Raw genomic sequence first — 13,410 nt, 5'->3', positions numbered from 1 at the left:
TCAAACTTACCCCTTCCTCTATTTCGAATATTGTTTCAATAAGTAGGTAGGAAGCACCAGAGTTAAATGTTTGATCCCTCGTATGTTTTTCCACTTGCTTGTGAGCTTTACCTACAAGGGCTGCATGTTAGGTACAATATCTTTGATTGAATTGCGCTCGCCATGTATGTTTGCGCACAAATGAAGTTTGATTTTCTTTGCTACCTTCATCTGTGATGTAAAGGTGTTCATCTTTGCTGCTGATGATGAGCGTGCGGATATCTAGTCCTCGCTCTATGTGTTTTCCTCGAATTATTATATCCAGAGCAAAACGATGCTACATTCCTTGGTTACTCTTGATCGGCATGCTTTATTTGGTCTCATGAACTAGACACTGCTCTTGGTTAATTAGGTTGTAGTAATTGCTGCACTTCAGTAAGGTCTCTTCCCTGGGGATAATGTTATTGCTATAACGCTAGACAATTACCATGATGCACTTACCATGTTTTGTTTATATTGTGGTTGTAACAGTAGCTTCATACTCATGCTTTGATTCGATTTTGCTCAGGTCACGGTCCTTCTCAGGTTCTGTGGGTGCTGTGGTGGTCGTGCTGCCCACAGGAGCTCCTGCTGGCGTCCACTATGGCCTGCTGCCCCTGCGTTGCTTCTTCATCAATTACCTCTCCTTGGACTGCACCATGTACGTTTGCGCAGAAATGAGGTCTGATTTTCTTTACTACCTTGCTGTCATGTAAAGGTGCTGGTCTGTGGTGATGATGAGCGCGTAGATATCTAGTCCTTGTTGCATGTGGCTTCCTGTAATTAATTATACCTAGAGCAAAACAAAACAATGCTATATCCTTGGTTATTCTTGATTGACATACTTTGATTGGTCTGGTTAACTGCACACTGGTCTTGGTTTATTTGGTTCTAGTATAATTGCTGCACTTTAGCACGCTCTTCCTCTGTTTTTCTCTAGTTGTTTACTTGATTAGATGCTCTCTCAAGTAGATTGGCTACTGTTTTGGTTGGTGTTACTATATTATATCTGGCTAACATATTCACCCCTGAACAGGTTGGAATGGTTGGACGTGTTGGTACAAGGGGCTGTCAATCTTGGAAGAAACGATCAAGATTGACATAAAGGAGCTACCTGAGGAAATTGAGACTTTGACATACAGGTAAGTACTACTGTCTTGCTATCGTAGATCCAAGTAGTGTGCTCCGAGGACTAGTGGTGCTTTGTGTTTGTTGAATTATTGCATCTATGTGCTCATTTGTGTTTGTGATTCTCTGGTTGTACCTTGCAAGAAATTAGAATACACGAAAGCAGTAGGGACTGAATATTTCTTGATTGGACTGTATAAAAAATTGCAGATACATGTCTTGTGACTGTGAAGTTCGTGTATGATTTGTTTGTTTTTATCCCCCTTTTTTCTTCCCTCAACCAGATTCAGACACAAGTTCATATTATAGAATACTCTAATATCTTGTCCCCGTCATATTATAGATAAAGTCTGTCCCATCAAGCAGATCCAGCAAATTCATTTTACTTTCTGCACATAGCTTCAGAAATCTGGGTTAAGTTCTGTTTTTCTTTCTTTTGTTCCTTTTTGTTTCAGTGCCAATATCAATAAAATGATATATGCTCCGCATCCTTTTGTTTCAGTGCCAATATCAACAAAATGATATACTCATGGTGTATGTGTGCTGACTTAATGGACCTTACGGAACATATTTCTAGGGTTGCTGCTAGGTTTAGTTTTTCTACTATAATCTCAAAACATTGGTACCACAGTGCACGTGAGAGTACGTAGTAACTGAATATTGCTATTTGCAGGCCAACTTTATATTGCTACTCAATTTTTTTGATTTTGCTCAGGTTCCTCTTCCGGTGGTGTTGTGATGCCCACTCCGCTGCTGCTGCTGGTGCCGCCGGCGTCCGTACAGCTGACCCCCCTCCTTTTTTTTTTAAAAAAAATATCTTCGACTGGGAACTCTCCTAAAGCACCACGTCCCCCATTGGCGTGGCACACAAGGTCTCTCCTCCCCTCTCCGTTTTCCTTCAAACTCACGCCTTCCTCTATTTTGAATATTCAATAAGTAGGAAGCAGCCGAGTTAATGTTTCACCAACCGGAAACAGATTGGTTTTACCATGCACATTCCTTATGGGATATTGTTATTTGCTATAACACTAGAGAATTACCATGATGCACTTACCTTGTTTTGTTTATATTGTGGTTGTATATAAAAGTAACTTCTTACTCATGCTTTTATTCGATTTTGCTCAGGTCACCATCCTTTTCTGGTCGTGGTGCCCACTGGCGGTGCTGTCCACCGGAGCTCCTGCTGGTGCTCCTGCCGTCCACTACAGCCTGCTGTCCCGGCCTTCTTCGACTCGGACCTCTCCTACAGCACTGTGTCCCCCAACCGGAACGTCTCTCTTTCTCCATCAGTTATACTCTCTATTTTCCTTCAACTACTACATGTATGTTTTCGCAGAAATGAAGTTTGATTTTCTTTACTACCTTGCTGTGATATAACGATGTTGATCTGTGGTGATGATGAACCTGTGGATATCTAGTCCGTGCTGTATGTGTTTTGCTGGAATTATGTACAGAGCAAAACGATGCTATATTCCCTGGGTACTCTTGATTGGCAGGCTTTGATTGGTCTCGTTAACTAGACGCTCGTGTTGGTTATTTTAGTTCTAGTAGTTGCTACACTTCAGTAAGGTCTTGCTCTGCTTTGCTCTAGTTGACTTGCTTAGATGCTCTCTCAAGTAAATCGTCTGCTCCTTTTGGTTTTATTTATGCATTAAAATGATTGCTAGGTTGAACTAACCAATTGGTAGCGTAATATTAATGATTTGATCAAATACTAGTCTTGGGTAGGCTTTCAGCTGTCCAAGCTCAAGCTTGTGTGCTTTTATCATTTCTGCATCTATTTTACCTTGTTATCTGGTTGCATGTCGAATTTGGGGGCAAAGGTTTGTTTCGCTCTAGATCAGGTCCGAAAACCTGCAAACCGTTCTACTACTTGTTTGTTTATTTATGCTTCAAGATTGCCATGTATGAATGCAAACTTGTCCAGTCTGCTGTGCTATTTGGTTGTTCCGTTTCGGTGCATGTCTTGTACTTTACTGGCTCATTAATCAAGTACTTGCTCTATGTAGCTAGATTAATTAATTAAGTAACCGTGTGTACCTATATTCCTACCATTTGTTTTTTCTTAGAATCATTGGTAGCACGTGCATGTGAGTAGTAAGTGGATGAAAAGCAGTAGCATTTGCATCTGAATTGATTCAGTTTTGCTCAGGGTATGTCCCTGTACCAGTGATGCCCTCCGGTGGTGGTGGTGCTGCGGTGTGCAGCCCCTGCCTTTTTTGACTGGGACGTCTCCTACAGCACCGCGTCCCCCATCAGAAGGTCTCCCTTTCTCTCTGTTTACCTTGAACAATGCTATATTCCTTGTTTTTCTTGTTTGGCATGCTTTGATTGGTCTGGTTAACTAGACACTGGTCTTGGTTTATATGGTTCTAGTATAATTGCTGCAGTTTAGCAAGTTCTGGCTCTGTTTTGCTCTAGTTGACTTGATTAGATTCTCTCTCAAGTAGATTGGCTACTGTCTTGGTTGGTGTTATTATATCTGTCTAACATATTAATCTCCACACAGGCTGGAACGGCTGGACTTTTTGGTACCAAGGGGCTTGCAACAACATTTGTTTGTTTATCCCCCGTCTTTCTCATGTTCCCAATCAGGTTTGTATACATGGTATACTTAATCTTCTTACTTATCTGGTATGATCAGCAGAGTGCAGCCTAACTAGGATTTCACACACATACTGTTTTAGGGTCCAAGAAAGGATTGCGATTGACATAAAGGAGCTGCCTGAGCAGATTGACACTTTGACATACAGTAAGCACTACTGTCTTGCCATCGTAGATCCAAGTGATTAACTGTAGTATAGATTGATGTAATGTGCTCCTAGGACTAGTGGTGCTTTGTGTTTGTCAAATTATTGTGTTGCTGCTTTTCATTTGTGTTTGTGATTCTCTGGTTGTACCTTGAAGTGATTAGAATCCATGAAAGCAGTAGGGTCTAAATATTTCTTGATCAGACTGCATAGCTCATTTGGACGATGAACAGTGGACTGCTATTTTGTATGATTGTTTCCTGCAAATTAGCTGGTCTGTTTCGTCTTATTAGTAGTTCTTGTGCATACCAGGATTGTGCAATGATGCCCGATTTCTTTGATAATCATGCACTGTGGAGTTTGTTATGCTGATGTTATCTGGAGAAGAAATAAGCACAACGACTCCGTGCCCTACAGTCCCTAGGCAAGCTTTTCTGATTGTTCTTTTTGGGAAAAAATGAGTGCATACCTTTTTATCAACTTATCATTGTCTCCAATTAGTTGCAAGTGTTTCATACAAAGGTTCACCTGCTGAGCTGGGTTGCCTACAACCAAATCATCAGCACCGTTCTCATGCTTCTATCTCGTAGGCGTGCCATACCTACTTTAGGCATGACATGTGCTGCTGTTAAGTTTCTGGTTCCTCCTATTTGTCATCTGTGATACTACGGCAATCGAGCCATAGATTTCCGGCCATCGAAGTGATGGCCTGCTTGTTTTCAGTGCCACTTGGTTATGGCACTGATAAGTGATGTTCTAGATCCTTACTTATGTGATATTAAGGATTAGGGACTGCTTGAATTTATTGCAAGATTCTGGCACGATTTGGGTGTTGATATCACCTCTGTCTATAACTCTATGAATATGCTGTTAGTTAACTTGCGGGCCTTAATTAGTTGCCTTGCTGATTGTCAATATTGAACCTGTTTTTTTTATTTCATGTGGGCTCAACCGGCCACTTGAGTTCTTATTTTAGGCAACAGGGTTTTGGCATTGCTAAAATGCGTCCCAAGGTTTTTGCTCTTTTATAATTCAAGAGGTGTGTTTCAACACAATGCTGCCTTAGATGAAATTTTTTGCCATGTTGGTGCCTGTTTAATGGATATTGTGCTGCTGCTTATTAAAACACGTATTTCACTGTTAAAGTGTTGCCTACTTGTTGCCTTCATACAGTTGATGCCTGGTGCATGTCAAGTGTCCTATCTTTTGTGTTTAAATAATTTATGCATCTTTTGTGCTTCGCCAAGTGTAAATATCCATTGTGAATTATGTAATTGCGGTGTAGTACTCTTTCTTACCAGCTACACCGAACTTGATGATTGCATTTTGAGGAACATGTCTCTTTCGGCTATCAAGAGCTATGTCATCTAAACTTTGTGTCTACCTGATAATGCCTGGTTTTAACAGGTTTCTAGTGACACGATAACTATATAGTTGAAATCCACATGATGCATTGCTGATGTAAAATTCTGATAAGTTTGCTATGTGTAGATTAATCACGCATGAATGCCCTACTATTTCGTTGCCTGAGAAACCAACCTTGAGCAGTTGCAATCATGCACTGTTACACTAGTTTGCACTATTTGCTTGTAGAAAAATGCCTTTACTTCATCTGCCGTGAACAGAGATATCTTGATGTGTAATTCCACACAGTTTCCATTTGGAGAACTAGCCTCCAGATGCCTTACTGTTTGGGTTAAATTTGTTGTGCTTTACCATCCTCTGTTGTTTTGTTCAAGGATAATGAGGACTGGCTGACATTGCCGGGTTAGCTAGAAGACCCTGAGACGAGGAGGTGCCTTGCTCGGTCGAGCATTCATAACACTTTAGCTCTGAGCCAAGAAGAATATCGTATCTCAGCATGTGTTGTGTATGTAACCATACCAGATTTGACTGCAGAAACTTTGATGTTGTGTATCAAGTTTCCTTGGCAATCAGTATTTGGTATTGCGGAATTTATCTTGATTAAACTTATGGTTGATCTTAATTGTAGATACCTCAAGTATTTTTGTCACTCACTACTTTCTTATGTGATCTGGATGTGAGATAATTATGCAAGGTCATTCTGAATCTTTTAATGCCCTTATAATTACAGCTTTTTTGTTGACAAATTAGCATAACTATGCCTTGAATTCTTCAAGTACACTGGTATGTCTTGATCAATCTAGCTAGTTTATTACGTGAGCAACCTAGCTTGGATCTAGCTAGCTTTTGATTGTTGCTAGCTAACTGATGATAGGACGAAAATGCTAGTTGCTAGCTTCAAAATTGATTGAGAGATGACTTGAATTTAGTATAAAATTATGCTAAATCTAAATCAATTAAAAGAGACCGGAGGGAGTAGTTACGAGTTAGCCTCACTCCCGCCTAGTTAGGTCGAGACTTACGCATGCATAGCTAGCTAATTCCCTGTACCTACACAGCTGATCTTCCCATAGACCTGCTATACGCATCTTTTCCTCCGTACCTTTGCCATCTACGCAGACCTGCTATACGTAGAAGTAGTTTGCTTTGATCGACCAGCTTGTTGGCTAGCTACCATATATATAGATAAGGGAATGTAAATTAGCGAGTGAACTGAGAACGACAAGATGTTTGATAAAATAATGTTTGATCTGCCTAAAATCATGGCAGATCTCGCCACCCCGTGGACCTCGACCATCCTGTCGCCATGCCGATCTTTAGGTGATCAGCGACACCTGACGGCAGACCCGTCACTCTCCTTGCCACTGCCTGGACGCCAGACGCATCTCACCTTGGCGATTTCAAGGTGCTCCTCACAGCCCTCACACCTCTCCATGGTGAGGATGAGGACAAGAACGTTGCATAATAAAGTTGATCTAGCTTTGTGGTGAGCAAGAGCTGGTGTGTCGCCATGGCGTTCGTCAACTACTGCCTCATCGACAACGGAACTTCATGATGGCATATGGACCTCAACCTTACCGATATATCACCTCAATCTCTTTGCACTACCACCGGCTGGTATCGAGTTCCCTTGCAGGAGCCGGCCGACAGCGACTACAGCGATATACGGGTGCATGCAGTTACCATGCATCTTGCATCACTGGAAAAAACGCACGTAAAATCTACTGGGTTCATGCACAAATCATTATAAAATCTCACGTCTTCTTCAATAGTATTTTTAAATCTTTTAAAGGCTATTTAAGTTTAGTTCAAAGTACTAGTTTAGTTGTAGTTTAAAATGCATATCAATTGCATGCACGATTGATCCAGCTAGATAGCTACTCCCTCCGTCTCAGTTCATAGGGTTTGCGCGTATTCCTGTATATCGTATTATTGTATACAATGTTGGTGCCATGGTGTTTGTAAAACAGTGTCGGGTGCCGAGTCTAGATCCACCACAGTCCACAGGGGCTTGTTACTTTGGCTTCACTATCATAAAGTACATGACGAGCGCTCAATGGTTGGGTTCCTAGTCATCGCCCGATGATGTCCTAGTTTAACATCTGGGAAGGGCATCACAAATGGGGTGACGATGGTAATTGGCGCTGGTGTCACAAATGGGGTGACGATGGTAATTGGCGCTGGTGTCTAGGATGCGCACATGAGGCTATGGACGTATGTGCCCGCACACTTCCAGAGGAATCCAAGAATACTTTGTTGAAGCGTGACGAATGCAAGCAGCAATGTATATGTATATGGTTCCGTGAGATGCATACATGCAAGTCTTGGCACATCAGGATGGCTGGGAGATAATCTTGGAGCTTCTACTTAAGTATGTGTGGTGTGTGTGTTCTGCCTCCCGGTGTACCTGGGTGTTGGCCTTAACTAATTCATGTCTTATTTGGACATAAGAGGATGCTATTTAGATGACCACAGGTAGGCTAGAGACACAAAACATCACGTACCAAGTGAACTAGGTACATACAAGATCCCATCCGGTCCATTCATTAATCATCTTGGATGAGTTCATTGTAGTGTCGGTGATAGCGATATATACACATGACATTCATGTGTATGATCATGAATCACATCCACATGGATGTGTAGTGTAGTAAAGATGATAGTTCACATGTCTAGATCATGAATCACGTCAGCCCGATTGAGCTAGATGAGACAATCGATGGATCCACCAGCGACCTTCTCGTGGTCCAACAAAACGAGAAGTCATGTATTATCCCCATGGTGTTTTCAACAATATGGCTCATTAATCATTTGATGACCACCTCGGCAATCCTATTCTACGCTTCACGCGAACAACATCGAGTTGACGGGGCTAGGCCCGTTAAGCAATGGACGAACGGGGTTGGAGAAGACGACCACCTCGCCGGAGACGGAAACGACGCAGCTGGCCGTGAAATTGCCGGCGGAGGCGAGGAAAGGACCTCGCCGAAGACAGGGACGACGTGGCTGGCCGCGGCGTTGTCGGCGGAGGCGAAAGAAACTTAGTGTTTTTGGTGTTGGTTCAGGTTCATGGGCTTGCCGGCGTTGATCCTTAGGAGTTCGGGTATGGGTGCGTTGGGTGATGCTAGATAATATGATGGGTGGTCAGGTGGGTTTAGAGGGAAGCCGACTAGCCGAGGAGGCGGCAGACCGGCAGTGGGCTACGGACGAGGAGGGCATGGCGGCGAGGGTGGGCGGGAGCACCGCAAGCCATGGGTACCAAGTGAACTAGCTTGTACTTACGGTGGAGATGTGTGGACGAGCGGAGGAGGAAGATGAATCGAGAAGAACAGAGGTGGAAGACGACTTAATCCATCGCACTGGTGGGCTGCGACCTGCGTGTGTCAACGCACTTCCATGACGCATTTAGCGCCAAATAGGACAAGTAGACCAAGGACAACGCAAAACATCAGGTACCAAGTGAACTAGGTAGATACAAGATCACATCCGGTACATTCATTAATCAGCTTGGACGACTCCATGCAATGTAGTGCAGTGCCGGTGGTAGCGATGTACACACATGACATGCATGTGTATGATCATGAATCACGTCCACATGGATGTCTAGTTAGCAGTGTACAGTAAACGTGATAGTACACATGCCTAGATCACGAATCACATCCAGCGACCTTCTAGTGGTCCAGCCAAAAGAAAAGTTATGTATTATCCGGTAAAAGAAAGTTCTTTATTACCCCCTGCACGTGAACGGCATCGAGTTGACGCTTACCCCTAACGAGTGTCTAGACCAGACCCGTTAGGCAGTGGAGGAACGGGGTTGGAGAAGACGACGAAGACGGGGATAACGCGGCTAGCCACGACGTCACCATCGGAGGTAGGAAAGGACCTCGCCGAAGACGGGGACGACGTGGTTGGACGCGACGTCGCCGGCGGAGGCGAGGAAAGAAATTTAGGGTTTCTGTTGCGGGTTCGGGTTTGTGGGCTCGTTGGCGTTGATCCTTAGGAGTTCGGGTGCGGGTGTGTTGGCCAGCGCCGAAGAAGAAGATGGGTGGTGGGGTGGGTTTAGAGGAAGTCGCGGCGTTGGCGGACCGGCGATGGGTTGCAGTCGAGGAGGGCGAGGCGGGGCAGGAGCACTGCCAGATGCGGGTGGCGGAAACAGGCGGATTGGCCGACGGTGGCGACGGGGGATCAGAGCTTGTATTTACGGTGGAGATGTGGGAAAGAACGGAGGAGTAAGACGACTCGAGAACGAGGTAGAAGACGACTTAGTCCGTCGCGACCTAAGGTGGAATGCTGGGTGCGTCAACTCGCTTCCATGATGGGTTTAACATCAAATAGGACCCGTCATCCAGCTTCATGGCTATCTACCTTTTTGCTCCATGGCACAGTACGTAGCAGTGAGCACATACACTCTTAGTCCCTCTCATGTTTCTTTCAATGCAACCAACTCTACTATTTTGCAGTCTCACTATTTGTAGCTTAAATCGATCCTTAAATATGTATTTCGGAAAGACTCTAATTTAATTAGGTCTGAGAGTTCAGAGATAATAGTTTTTTTCCTTACAGATTTGCATGTTGCTATGTGTGTAAATTGATAGTATTATGTTCCAATATAATTTTATTTGGAGTAATTTTAACATATAATGTTCCAATATAATTTTATAATGCCAACCATGTATTTTGTAGCCCGAAGAGTACAAGTCGAATCAGTGCTTCTCTAAGTGCGGCAAATTCAAATCTGTGGGATTAGTACTGTTTTTTTTTCGAAAAGGGGGAAATCGCCCCAGCTTCTGCATCCAAAGGATGCACACGGCTTTTTATTAGATTATTCACAACACCTTACAAGGGCAATACAAAAGATCAAACTCGAAGCCACCTCGCTAAACCTACAGAGGGATGAAGGGGGTGACAATTCACCAACTCGCATCAACCAAAAACCAAATGCCTTCCCAGGCCGCCCAATAGCAGATGAGAAACACATCCAGTCAAGCAGACTCCTAGCACACGCCAACGCCTACGCCATAGAAGTTGCTACCGCCGTCTTCCTCGACTCCATCTTTAAGAGAGATCATCGTATCGACCATGCCAGGCCTGCCATCGATGCCGCCACGGCGCCAGACGACTCCACCATCCTGCGCGAGACCATCACACTGCATCCATCCCGAGACACCACAACACCATGCCGCGGCGACTCGACGACGCCGACACAGCCAAAGCACACCGCTCCACCTCAGCACCACCGCCATCCAATGTCTGCTCCAAAAACGATGCCCCCAACAGGGAGGACGGCGTTGCGCGCCGCCATCGTCCGATCCGGAAGACCCGGGTCTAGGATTCCCCCGGAGCAGCCCAGGCGAAGAAGCGCAGGCTGCAGAGACAATGCCTTCAACAAGGTAACGACGAAACACGCCGCCATCATCCGCCATGACCGAAGTCTGGCCGGCTTTCACCGGCAACTGCGCCTCGCCATCGGGGGCTAGGCGATAGATCTCGAGATCCGCCACGGCTAGCCACACAACTAGCCGATCTCCTCCGGTGAAGGAGAAGACCACCACCGCGGTGCCACGGACAGTGGCACCAGACGCCCGCCACCTGCCACCAGGTCGACGGCGTCACCGCCATCCAGAGCCGCCGCCCTTGGTGCCGTGGTCCCAAACCTTGAGGAGGAGCAAAGCGAGATCCGTCTCCATCACCGCTGGCCCGGCGAAGCCAAGGCTAGGACGGAAGGAGAGGATCGCGCCGCCAAGTTCCTTGTCATTTGGTAGTCTTGTCCCACGGCCACTTTCTGGATCATATAATTAGCGGTAAAAGGGCCTCAAGGCGGACTGAGGTGACGACGGAGAAAGGATAAGAGTAGTGACCCAGCGGCATGACCAGCATGTGGCTCGCAGCCACACCGAGGGTTTTATTATACTATTAATCCTACTTATACTATTATCGATGTTGCTGGTTTCTGCGACAAGGCCTGCCGTAGTGTTGGCGGTCTTATCGGCGTCAGCCTTGGAGACAACATCTTCACTGGAGGTTGCCCTCTAATGGGCACCGGAAGGGCGGTGACATCTCCGAAATGGTGGCGTGGTTGAGAGGGTGTTGCATCCAAGCTCAGTGACACATGCTAGGGTGAGGGCGCGTCCAACCATCTCGTCGGCACATGCATGGGCTAATATTTTTAGACTATTGAATCGTTGATTTGCTACGTCGAGTCTGTCTTTGATGCATGCATGCAATGTATATTTTCATGCATATACACGAAGGAGGTTAAAGACCTAGTCATGTCCATGCACGTGCAACTAATCAATCAAAGGCAAGTACATTCTCACTTGTTGAATTTTTTTCTTATTTTTATTATGATGCCATGCTAAGTATTGTCATGTCTATCTCGGTACCTTCCTACTAAAATCATCGGGCCAAAGTTTAACTCTTCATCTCGTGCATATGATTCTCTTTGGCTTCAATACTCGTCTTTATCAGAGGTGTGATCTCAGCGCAAAGGAGAAGAACGATCCGGCGGTCGCTCTTGCTCTCGGCGCTTCGTGCAAGCTTAGTTGGATCCGACGGCTGAGCTTCTTGGGGAGGGGGGGGGGGGATGACGTTGGCATGGGATCATCCAGTGGAAATCTCTATTCTAAGCTTCACGCGAACACCATTCGGTTGACGCGTACCCCCAACGAGCATCTAGGCTAGGATCGTTAATCACTGGAAGAATGGGGTTGGAGAAGACGACCACCTTGCTGGTGACGGGAACAACGCGGCTGGTCACAACTTCACCGGTAGAGGCGAGGAAAGAAACTTAGGTTTCAGGATGCGGGGTTCGAGGGCTCGCCGTCGTTGTTCCTTAAGGGTTCGGGCATCAGAGAAGAAGATGGGTATTGGGGTGGGTTTAGAGGAGGACGGGGCGATATCACCGCATGCCTCGGGTGGCGGCAGTAGGCGGTTTGGCCGGTGGGGGTGGTGGGGGATCAGAGCTTGTACTTATAGTAAATATGTGAATAAGAACGGAGGAGAAAGTCGACTCGAGAAGAGCGGAGGTAGCAGAGAACTTCTTCCATCACATTGGTGGGCTGCGGCCTAAGGTGGAGTGCTGCGTGCTCACCTCGCTTCCATGACGCGTTTAGCGTCAAATATAGGACCCCCCTCATCCAACTGCATATGGATATCTAAATTTCTGCTCCATGGCACAGTAGCAATGAGCACGTGCACCCTGTCCCTCTCACGTTTCTTCTAACGCAACCTACTCTTCCGTCTTCTAGTAATTTGCAGTCCCAATATTTGTAATTTAATTTGATTCTTACATCTATATTTTGGGAAAGCTCTAATTTAATTAGGCCAGAGAGTTTAGAGCTATTTTTTCTTTACAGATTTGCATGTTGATATATGTGTAAATGTGATAGTATCATGTTCCAATTTATCTTTTTAGTAACTTTAACATATGTATTTGTGCCAGCCATGTATTCTGTAGGCCAACGAATACAAGTTTAATCAATGCTTCTCTAAAAGGTTTGGCAAATTCCAATCTGTGGTAGTATTACGTTGTCATTTGGTAGTTTCTCCCCACCGCCATTGTCAGGATCATATAATTAACGGTAATAGGCGGACTGAGGTGACCGTGGCGAAGTCAGTAACTTTGGGATTTCGATTTTTCGGCGGAGAAAGGATCAGCGTAGGAACCCGGTGCCCTCGGCGAGCTTTGTCGGCATGACCGACATGTAGCTCGCAGCCACACCGAGAGCTTCATTATAGAAGTGATCCTACTTAACTATTCTCGATGTTGTTGGCTTATAAGACAAGGCCTGCCATAGTGTTGGTGGTCCTGATAACATCCGCTTCAGAGACAACGTCTTCAGCGGAGGGTTGCGCTCTAATGGCCGCCGGCACGGCGGTGACATCTCCGATGGTGGGAGGTCGAGAAGGTTGCATCTAAGGTCGGTGACACATGACACTGGTCGCCCGGCACATGCACATGCTAATATTTTTGAACTATTGCATTGATTTGCTACGTCGAGCCTGGCTTTGATGCATGCATGCATTGTATACTTAATATGCACGAAGGAGGTTAAAGACCTAGACATGTCCATGCACATGCAACTAATCACTGAAAGGCAAGTACATGCACATGTACACGTGAATCTCACTTGGTGGTTTTTTCTTGTCT

At 45.3% G+C, this 13,410-nt stretch overlaps 1 protein-coding gene across 1 annotated transcript; it reads left to right on the top strand.

Moving 5' to 3' along the window:
• Positions 1 to 552: 552 nt before the first annotated feature.
• On the top strand, positions 553 to 5,974 carry LOC124693058. Its single transcript, XM_047226505.1, has 9 exons — positions 553 to 679; positions 1,055 to 1,160; positions 1,649 to 1,788; positions 1,862 to 2,018; positions 2,272 to 2,468; positions 3,299 to 3,408; positions 3,656 to 3,741; positions 3,834 to 3,898; positions 5,636 to 5,974. Exons 1-6 carry the CDS (start codon positions 622 to 624, stop codon positions 3,367 to 3,369), a joined length of 729 nt encoding a protein of 242 aa, XP_047082461.1. The 5' UTR covers positions 553 to 621; the 3' UTR covers positions 3,370 to 3,408; positions 3,656 to 3,741; positions 3,834 to 3,898; positions 5,636 to 5,974.
• Positions 5,975 to 13,410: the final 7,436 nt, after the last annotated feature.

The sequence above is a fragment of the Lolium rigidum genome, chromosome 2, assembly GCF_022539505.1.
Source record: "Lolium rigidum isolate FL_2022 chromosome 2, APGP_CSIRO_Lrig_0.1, whole genome shotgun sequence".
Lineage (NCBI taxonomy): Eukaryota > Viridiplantae > Streptophyta > Magnoliopsida > Poales > Poaceae > Lolium > Lolium rigidum.
This window is presented reverse-complemented; position numbering and strand designations above follow the sequence as displayed.